Source organism: Perognathus longimembris, chromosome 19 (genome assembly GCF_023159225.1).
Source record: "Perognathus longimembris pacificus isolate PPM17 chromosome 19, ASM2315922v1, whole genome shotgun sequence".
Lineage (NCBI taxonomy): Eukaryota > Metazoa > Chordata > Mammalia > Rodentia > Heteromyidae > Perognathus > Perognathus longimembris.
Window position 1 is genome coordinate 43,543,886 of NC_063179.1, and position 11,012 is coordinate 43,554,897.

Here is an 11,012-nt window from a genome sequence, read left to right on the forward strand (position 1 = left end):
AGGACCAAGTCTCCAGAATAACAGACATTTACTGTGTAGCTTCCAATGGCAGGGGGCTGAACCTCTGGGTACAACACTGTAGTGAATTTGTTCTAAACAAATAGCCAGTCATTTAATTGGTCATTACTCTGCAATCATATTTGGGGGGGAGGGGGTTAAATGAACTAAACATACTTCTAAATCGTTAATGGGTATCTGTATCTACTCCCTTCTAAGATTTATTCAAACTTCTTATCTTCCAAAGATTATATATATCATTGTATTATATATTATGCATATATTATATTAAACATATATCATATTATATTATAATACAGTATTATATAACATTATAATGTAATATAATAATGCATTATAATATAATTACATATTATATATTTATGTATATATTTGATGTATGTGTGTGTATGTGTATAGATAGATAGATAGATAGACAGGTAGATAGATCAAACAGAGAGAGAAGAAAAAAAGTTCTGGCAACTCACCCTACTTCCCACCTAAAATACCCTCAGATCACATAGCAAAGGCCTTTTCAATCACAAGGAATATTTACAAATAGGTATATGCCCACTGAATAGAAGCAGCAGTATCTCAAAGGAACAATGGGAAGAAGTCAGGTATGGAAGAGTTAACATTCCTAAGGACAGGCTAAATTATAAGGGAGAATTTCCTGGGTCTCCCTGGAAACATTAATGGCTTCAGTTTGTATTTGTGCTAATGGAGTATTTAAATTTTAACCTGAAAGGCATGTTGTGATCTTGTGGATCTTTTAGAGCAGGAATGATAAATGGGTTCTTTTTGTTTCCTGGAGAGCTTGACAGGTCTGAATTCATTAGAATATTTCACTTCAACATATCCACTATCTAGTAGCCTGGTGTGAAGAATCATTGAGTTCCTGTCTGAGCTGCCTAATTGGTATTGTTGACTGAATTCACTGTGCTCCAGGCTGTGTGTTCTACTTTGTCTTCTGGCTTGCCAAGCTAGGTCAATAAGTTAATAATGAGACATATGTATTTAAATTAAATTCATACAACCGTTTCCATCTTTGTTTTAAGTCATGTCTGAATTGCTACATTATGTGAATGACTTCAGCTGGGGTCCTACATACACCAGCTCTTACATGATTGTCATTTCCCCCCTGGCTTGAATTAACTAGTCATGACACAAGCAATTAAATGTTTACTTTAGACAAATAGATGGTAGATAGGTAAACAAATATAGATATAAATTTATGTATTTATAACTTAGCAATGGGAAAAATGCTAATCACTAAGAAACCCATTTTATAATTTTTCTTTTCCTTTTTTCTTGCCAGTCCTGGGCCTTGAACTCAGGGCCTGAGCACTGTCCCTGAGCTTCTTTTTGCTCAAGGCTAGAACTCTGCCACTTGAGCCACAGTGCCACTTCTAGCCATTTTCTGTATATGTGGTGCTGGGGAATTGAACCCAGGGCCTCATGTATACAAGGCAAGCACTCTTGCCACTAGGCCATATTCCCAGCCCCCATTTTATAATTTTTAAATTAAGCTAGTAAACAGCTGATAAAAATAATCTCTCATTTTTATACTTTCAGTGAAACTAACAATTCAGGATTCTCTTTCCCAGAGAGCAATTTCCAGTCAAATTATTTCTTAACAATGCACTATTATCATTACCACTTATAAAATAAAGATTAAAATGGGCTTACTGGTTATTTTAATTGGGAAGGAAAATTTAGGAACAGGGTCACTTTCAGTACTAATTTTAGAAATAAAATAGTAATTACTTTGTACCTTCAGCTGGATAATATTAGCAAAAAGAGACTATTTTTCAGTAATAGTTCATTTACATTTAGTAAGCTTCCATATTTCCCCTTTGTTCCTAAGACGAAGCCAACATCGGGCCTTCTAAAGCTTCTAAAGCTCATAAGGAAATATTATTCTACTCTGTGGTGGGAGCAGAGGAGAGAAGGCAAACTCTGCCCCCTTCACTGAGAGTCTTCCCAGGGTTGGGAAACAGGGACAAGGCTCTTGTCTAAGGCTTAGCATCCTCTGCGACCTAGAATTGTGCCCTTACTGATTCAGGCACTGGGAGAAGAACCTCCACTTTTCAAATATCTAGGTCCAAAGGGCACCCCTGAGGTTGCTGTATTGGGACAGCTCAGCCCTCAGAAGTAGGCACTATCATGGGCTCTATCCTGGATGACCAGTGGGTAACAAAGGTGGCAGCAGTATACAAAGAAGAGGCCAACGAGTGCACATGCCATCTACAGAGCAAAAGCGAAGAAGAGATGGTGTGGAAACATTGTATAGGACAAGTATGGGTAGAAAGGGAGAAGGAGCCTGGAATCTTCGGTGTCTAGAGACTACTCCGTGCCGAGATTACCTTGATCATTCGGTGCTTTACAGGATTGTTGAATAAAACCAACAATTACAATGAAGCACCAACTAGATTGGGGAAAAAAAGGAGAATAATATGATCCTGAATTGCATGTTGATGGCCTTTGTGTTTTATTGGGGCTTTGATGAGTTGATTTGCTTCTATGGGTTTTTGATGTTCTCTTTGAGAAAGCATTTGGGTGTTTTGGTTCTTTTTGCAAATATCTAAATGATCAAGCTCAAACTATATGATTCTATTTGTAAAACTGTGGTTAAAAAAAAAAAAGACTTGAAACTGGAACAGGATCACAAAAATAAAGAAACCAAAAGGAGATGGTCATGTAAGGAGACTTTCTTTTTCAAAGAAAATATTCCCTACCTTTCCCCTAGAGCTAACCTTCAATTTCTTCCAAAGCCAGCAACTTGATGGTCATAACACATGTGTAATATGTAATGCAGACAGTATCTTATATGCTGAACACATGGTTCCAAGGTCTTAGATAACACCTAACAATAAAAGCCAACAAAGTGTAATTTCTAACAATTTATTGGTTAATGTAAAAGTTAGAGTTATTTTTTAAAGTAAGCCCTCAGAGAAGCTTAACAGTGAATCATCAATTTAATGAGGACTGGCTTGTATTTCAGCTTAGATCACAGACCTTAATAGATACCAATTAAGCAATGCCAGCAAAAAATTCATCTGCTTTTGACTTGACACAGTGTGAAGATAACAATAAATTTAACATCTCCTACCATGTCACTTAAGCCCTATCACAAATGGCTGACTTTTTTTTCCTTGTTAGAAGAAAATATAAATTAATTCTCAAATCTTTCCTGGGTTAATTAATTTACCATTTTTAGACAGAAAACATTCCATAAAGCAACATTAGAATGTTACAATTGTAATCAGCTGGATTGACATCTAAAAAATTCAGGGCAGTAAATGTTACCCACATCTATCTTCTGAGGGCAAATGTGGCTGATTCCCAGCATTAACTAGAGGAATAGATACACTTTAACACTACTGAGAACATCATAGGGACACTTACTGTTCCTTATTTGTTTTAGTCTCTTTAAAAGAATAACAGGAAACAAAGAAAAGTGGATTTCACAAGGCTCTGGTTTGCAAGGCACTTATGTGTGTGTGGTCTGTGTAGTCTGGATATTTAAATCAACCTAAGAAGCAGGTGCTCTGCTAAAAATTAGGACCTGCTGAGGTAAAATTAGGGAGGGGTAAAAGAAGTGATGGTAGCCACAATGGTTTGGAGTAAGGTACTGTGTACTAGACCAATAACACTACATGAGTGCGAGAAACCATTATTGTTTCGAGCTCTGGGCATTCTGAGCCTGACATTGTGCTTTTGGAATACAATTGAGAAAATAAGATTGACCATCTGTTTGACTCGGGTCTCAAGAAGCATTTATGAAGCATCCACAAATGGGAAGTTTCGGGCCTGGTGGTTTTCAACATCATCACTACCTCCTCTCTACAGATTTACAGATGCTTTTCTAGGCTGTCCAGAGAGTCCTTAGTAATCAGATGGCAGATATCCAAACCACAGGGTCCCCAGTTAAGAAGGGTGGGGAAAGGGAAATAGGAAGAAAGAGTAACAGATGAGCGAGAGACTGCTTTCCCAGACTACATGCAGCCCACAATCAGAGCAGAGACCCCCGGGGGCCACGCCTGGTTTCTCACAACATGGCTGGCAGGCATCAGTCACCACAGAGGTGGCTTCCAGTGACCTCGGCAGGAGGCCCAGCAGGGCCCTATCACGTGGAATGGGGCTCCGGGAAGCAGCTTGCAAGCCCTGTTGCTAAGTCATCTCAGATGATCTAATAAAAAAAAGCTGGGAGAGCTGTGTTTTCCCTTAGCCCTGGAAGGCCCCCCCAGGGTGAGCTGTATTGGAGACCCCGGGACCCAGGAGACTCATCTCCAGAGGAACAGCAACATCTGTTACTGCGCCAGAGGAAATGGCTCTCCTCCCATCACTTGGTGGATTCTTAATGGGATCGATAGAGTCATTTCAGACTCCCAGGCAAAAAAAAAACCTGACCAAATTACGGAATTAAAAAAGCAAGAAAGCACGGTGATTGCAAAGAACACAGAGGCAAGGAAGGAGGAGGAGGGATGTCCTCCTGGGCTTCCAGGAGCGTCTGTTTCCTACCTGGATAATACAGGTGTGTTCATTCTGTGCAGACGCATTCTTAACCTGGCTGCCAGTCTAGGTCCAAGGCCCTTCCTCCTTTTACTCAGGGCTTAAGATCACTTTTCAAGGTCCACAAGACAAACGCCCAACGCGAGGAGGTGCAGCGACCTGCACCCCACCACAGCAGGGCCTGGCGCATCCATCTCTCCGCTCCGCTGCCGGGGTAGCACCCGGCCCCTCCCACCCCCGGGGGCAGGGGCGAGGCTGGCAGGAGGAAGGGCCGGGTAACAAAGCGGACCGCAAGGAGGGTGGGGTGGGGAGGGGAGGGGAGGGGAGGGGATGCCGAGCCCCACCCGAGGAGGAGGATGGCACAAAGGCGAGCTCCCCCACACCGCTGCGCTCGGATCGCCTCGGAGGCCCCGGTGGGCACTGACAGCAGGAGAAAGGAGGGGCAGCGCCCTACCGGTGCCCGGGACGCGGCCGACGCGTCGGCGTGTGACCTTGAGCCGGTCCCCTCACCCCGCCGGCCTCCCCGGGGCTCCTCCGCTCTGACACGGAGGAGGCACGGGCCCCGCCCCACCCGCCCCGGGACCGCCCCGACGGGTGGGGGAGATCTGCGCGGATGACACGATTTCCCCGCAATTCCCCCGACAGATCATTCAAAAGAAAAAAAAAAACCCACCCCGAGCCGCCGAGTCCCGCAGCGGCCACACCCAGGGCCAGCGCGCGCGGGCTGGCGTGCTCTTCCCCCTTCGAGGAGAGACGTGAACCCAGGCCTGGGGAGGGATCTGGAGGCGAGGCCCCCCCGGAGCCCGACGGGCGGTGGGGAGAGGCTCGAACACGGGCTGCGCTCGGGAAATCTGATTTTAAAAATTTTTTTCTTTGAATGAAAAACTCTCTTTTCTAAAAATGAGCACCTAGGTGCCCGTCCTTCTGCACACACGCAGGCATGCACACGCACACGCACACGCACACAAAGGAAAACCCGTGCTTTAAAGTGAAACAAAAGACCCGGGCGTGCAGGTCCGGCCCCCGCCCCGCAGCCTTTTGTTCCGGCGCCCGGCGGCCGCGTCCACGCGCGGGGGCAGGTGACACGCGGCTTATTTTTTCCCATGTAAAAAGCGAGGTTCTTCCTCCGTCCGTCCGTCCGTCCGTCCCCCCCCCCTCCCCGCCCCGGGCTGGAGAGGGGGCGGCCGCGCGGTGGGGCTGCGGGAGGGCTGCGGGCGCGCCCTTTGTCCGCCCCGGGCTGCCGTAGAGACCGCAGTGCGGAGCGCACCACGCCCACCCGCCGCGGGCCCCGGGCGCGCACGCCGCCGGCACCACCCGGAGAGGAGGGAGCGGGGGGGGGGGGGGCCCGGGGTGAGGGAAGGGCGTCCCTCCCGGGGGGGGGGGCTCGGGGCGCGACCCAGCCGGGCAGAGGGGGGTGGGCACCCCCTCCCCCGCCCGCCCCCAGCTCCGCGGTGCCCGCGGGGGGCGCAGGTGCGGCGGCCGGGTGCGCGGGGCGGCGGGGGGGGGGGGGAGGTGGGCACTGCGGCAGCCGGGGTGGGGCCGCAGGGGCGGGTCCGTGTTCACGCCCCCCGGCAGCGCCCACGGACCCCCGCCCCGCGCCGCCCCGCGCCGCCCGCGAGCCGCTCCCCGCCTCCGCAGAGCGCGCCCTCCTCCACCCCCCCCCCCCCCACCACCATGCCATCCACCCCGGGGGAGGCCGAGACTTCGGAAAAGCCGCCCCACCCCACAAGTTGGGGTGCCATTGTCCTCCCGGGGAGCGGCGGCGAGCTCCGCGCGGGGCGTGGGGCGCGGGGCGCGGGGCGCGGGGCGCGGGGCGCGGGGCGCGGGGCGCGGGGCGCGGGGCGCGGGCGGCTCTCCATCCCTGCGCCCCGCGGGGGCGGGGGAGCGGGGCGTGGCCCCGGGACGGGCCTCGTCACCCCGGGGAAGGGAAGGGGCCTGGGTGCCCCGGTTCCCCCCCACCCACCCACCCCCACCCCGGGGGGCTCGGGCGGGGCGGCCGAGGGGAGCACGATGGAGGGCCACTCACGGCCGCCGGGCACCTGCGTCCCTGCTCGCGGAGAGGCGGCGGCCCGCCCCCGCCCCGCCCGCCCGCCCGCCCGGCCACCCTCGGCTCAAGGTTACCGGGGGCCCGTCCCCTCCGGGGCCTCGGCTCGCCCCGTGCGGGGTCCGGGTGCGGGGCGCCGGGGCCGGGCGGGGCCGGGCGGGGCCGGGGCGCTTACCCAGCTCGATGTTGCCGATGGCGCGCCGCAGGTGCTCCTCGGTCACCGTCTCGCCGACCACCACGAGCAAGTAGAACTTGCTGTCGAGGAAGCGGTGCGAGAGGCTGGGCGAGGTGGGACGCCGCCGGGGCGCCCAGGCTGCCGGACGGCTCGGGCTCGGCGGCTTCCACCACCACGGTCGCCATCCTGCCGGCCCGCCGCGCCCTCGGCCGACCGCTGCTCCTCTCCCGCCGCCGCTCCGCTCCGCTCTGCGGCAGGAGAAAGGATGAGCTCGGGGTGGGCGGGCGGGGGGGGGGGGGGGGGGGGCGCGGCCCCGGCTCCGCCCCCTGCGTGCGCCCTCCTCCCCGCGACGCGCGCCGACGCGCACCGCCCTCCCCGGGCCCGCGAGCGTGCGGGGGGGGGGGGGGGGGGGGGGGGGGCGCCCGGAGCCGCGCCCGGGCCCGGGGGGGGGGGGGGGGCGGGGGAGGGGGGAGGGGAGGGAGGACGGGACCACCCCGCACCGCCGCGCGCCCCCGGCCGCCCCTCTCCCGCCGCCGCCGGCCCCGGGCTGATGTCATCCGCAGCAAATCATCTCGCCCGCGGCCCGGAAGCCGGGTGTGCGTGTGTGTGTGCGTGTGTGTGTGTGTGTGTGCGTGTGGACAATGGTCTGGGCAGGGCCCTGGAGCCGCGGGGGGGCCGGGGGGGGGGACCCCAAGGGCTCGGGCTGCAGCCCCGAACCGGGAAGACTCCGCGCCCCGCGCCCGCGCGCCCGCGCGCCGACGCCCAGCCCGGAGCCGGGGGGACTGACTGTGCATTTCCCGCGTCCGAAGCCCCCGGCCCGCCCTGCCCGGGTCCCCTCCACGATCGGTGGGGGGCCTGTGACGCCCACGGCGGACGCGAGGCCCCGCGCCCCCACCCCCGGGCCCGCTGGGCGGGGGAAGGCGTGTCTGTCTGTCTGTCCGTCCGTGTAGTCCCAGCGCTGCCAACCCCGGTGCGCTGCGTCCCCTCTGGCTTTGGACACACGGTGTCCTCTGGCAAGGACACACGGGGTGACAGCCAGCCCCCACCGGGCGCCCGGGCTCCGGGGCAGTGGAGGTGCAGGCAGGTAGATCACCCACCCCGATACGGATCCCTTCCCTGGGGCGCCAGGCCAACGCAGCTCCCGCAGCGGGAAGGAGCGCGGGGCCTGCGGTGGGCTCCTCGGTTCCCCGGGTGGGGTGGGACTGAGGGGGGAGGGGCATCCACGGGCAACCTCACTTCACGTGGAAACGATGCCCATCAAAAACACGCAGCTGTGGGGATGTGTACTGCCTTTGTCTATGTTTGGAAAAGCCCAGAAATGCTTTCTGAAGACGACAGCCATCTCTCACACGTGTGCCCAGTGAAAGGAGGGGACGCTGGAGGAAGGAACAAAATGCGCATCTGTCATAAAAACTGCGGGAAGAGGAACGGATAGCCATGTGCATCGGTATAGCTTCCATGCTAGAATGAGCGTTAGGGCTTTAGAAAACCTGGAGACTCTAATTATCTTAAGGGGTTAACTTTGTATTCTCTTTGTGTTCTTTGCCCATGTTCAGGGCAGGCCTGCTGCCCTCGTCTCTGGAAACTCACTTGCCAGACACCCTGAGGAAGGTGCTTCACGACTCTTCTAGGTGTCTCCCAACCCAGCCAAATCCAGGTGAACCACCACAGTGCTCTTTTGCTCGGTTTATCTTTTTTTTAGGTAGGTTTATTATGAAATAAAATCCGGTCTTGCTATTCGTATGAAGCCACGAGTACCAGTCATTAATAAATAGAAGAATGAAATAACCATACTGTTATTTGTTCAAGAGGAGTCTGAGGCCTACCCATCTTGGATAAAAACAGATTTCGCCAAATGTTAGGTCTTAAGGACACACTAGCATCTAGCTTCACAAAAGAGACTGGATGGAGATGCAGCAGGAGCGTTCTCTCACTGTGACAGTCTGTATGGACCATGATCGTCCGAGAATGCCAACGGCCAAAAGCCACCCAAACCATTGCGGACGCCTTGAAAAACAGACACAAGTGGCCAAACCCAGACTAGGAACACAAATTGCTACCTCACAGCTTTGCTCCTTAGCTTTATAACCATACAAGCAAGTTGCTCTTTTTTTTTTTTTTTTGGCCAGTCCTGGGCCTTGGACTCAGGGCCTGAGCACTGTCCCTGGCTTCTTCCGCTCAAGGCTAGCACTCTGCCACTTGAGCCACAGCGCCGCTTCTGGCCGTTTTCTGTATATGTGGTGCTGGGGAATCGAACCTAGGGCCCTCGTGTATCCGAGGCAGGCACTCTTGCCACTAGGCTATATCCCCAGCCCCCAAGTTGCTCTTTTTTGACAGTGGGAGGACATTGGTCTTTATAGGTGTTTAACTATAAAGAACAGAATGTATGACTTTACATAGATGCAACCATTGGTTGAGACATAGCACGCACGGTTGAGTAAATGACCTATTTTATCCTACTTCCACAGAAAATGGAGTAAACACTGCTTAACAAACTGTGCGGAGGACACCTCCACCAACGCTTCTGACAAACACATAGAATAGCAAGTTACACCCCCAAAACTAGAAAAGTAGCCCCTTTCATCCCTAGACAAAGCATACAGTTCTAAAGAAAAGGAATCAGGAAGATTAACCTATAACTCAGCTTCCGGGGAGGTGGAGATCCCAAGGAGAGATTCCTACTTGAGGTAGGGTATTTATTAAGAAGAGTAGGTTTATGGAGCTTACACTTGGGGGGCTGAGAGTGCAGACAGCGTAGCCCCAGCGCTGGCAAGGGCTGATGGCAGATGGTGGGGTGTGGGGGCGGTGGAGCCCACAATCCCTTCTGAGGTCATGCTCCCAGTTAGCCCCCAGGACCACGTTCCAGACCCCACCTTCTGAAGGACTGCACCAAGGCCCAGGGCCACACGGAGGGCCTACTCCCTACCCATGGAGCCTTGGGGGGGCGGGGAACCTCATTCAGGCCATAGCAACACCCTTCCTCCATGCCAGGAAGCAAAAGCAAATTAAAGGAAACAAAGCACGCCAAAGTGATGGTTGTGGAAAAGAAGACAGGGAAAGAACAGAGTCCAAGTAAATCTCACATCAAATGAACCTCCAACAGCATGTTGTTATTTAAAATTAAAGCCATGCTAGAATGTAATTTCGGGCACTATGTTATTGAAGAGTTAAGAAATAGTCTTTCTTGTCTCAACATTGAGAAGTCTTTTCTTTCTAAGATCTAAGCTGGTTGAAGGAAAAGGAACAGTCTGGGAAGAAAGAAGAACTTAGGGAAGTGGTTTGTGAACGCATGAGCTGCTGGACCTGGTTTTGAAAGTCTGACCATGTGCTGTCTGTCACTCACGGGGGCCGCTGTTGTCTTGGGACCTTTAGGTTAGTTCTATGAGGGACACTTCTGAAATGTCAGTATTGGTTGTTTTTCATACCTAGAGTCAAAGAAATCATTCTTATATCTAATTATCTTGACTTAGCAGTTGCCCTCCTTTTCTCCTGGTGGAACACTGGAAAGATATCACACCAGGTGGTATAAAGAGATCCTTTCTTCCAGCTGCATGGTTGGTATCTTCCGTGATTATCTTTCAGTCACAAACAAAACAAAACCCTATCAACAAACAGTGGTTTCTTTGGGGAACTGTTATCCAACCAAACTACTATCTATCTTCATGTGTATGTGTGTTTATATGAGACATAAATATAAGTGTATCTGTACACTATCAATTCTAATAGTATAGATATGTATATACATATACTCTGTGTATGAACGTGTGCCCACATACATATTTGTACATGGAATCTTTTGCACACTATTCTTGAAATAGCATTTTCCCTTTGATGCTCTTCTCAAATATGTGACGATTACCTTCCCACTTGTCCTGGGCTTACCACAATTCATTCTCCCCATCCCACCGTTGCTGCTCCTTTAGGAGATCTTTAAGGATTTTTTTTCCGCAATGACCGTGTTTTTAGGTGCGCATGTGTATCTCTGAGCACAGAGATACACAGGCTGGAGAAACATCATGTTGACCACCTCGTGACTCATGACACCTTACTCTCCAAAGAGACTTGAGCTGTCTGCGCTCCCCACCGTACCATTGACACTTCTCTCCACAACAGAGACATGCGATCAAGTCCATCCTGATTCCAGAAACCATAAGAAGCCTTAAGTAGGCAGGCAGAAAAAAAAAAAAAAGCAGGAACCCAGACCTTAGCCTAAAAATAGCCAGCAAGAATCGGGGCTGGAGGTATGGCTCAATGGTATTTCACTGGCCTGGCAAGTGCAAG

At 52.4% G+C, this 11,012-nt stretch overlaps 1 protein-coding gene across 1 annotated transcript in view; it reads right to left on the reverse strand.

Annotated features, from left to right (window-relative positions):
• Positions 1-6,931, reverse strand: part of Map1b (microtubule associated protein 1B) — a 91,683-nt gene extending 84,752 nt beyond the window's left edge. Inside the window, 2 exon segments of the mRNA XM_048368164.1 lie at positions 6,732-6,846; positions 6,848-6,931. Of these exon segments, the coding sequence (XP_048224121.1) occupies positions 6,732-6,846; positions 6,848-6,916 (184 nt within the window). The 5' untranslated portion in view covers positions 6,917-6,931.
• Positions 6,932-11,012: the final 4,081 nt, after the last annotated feature.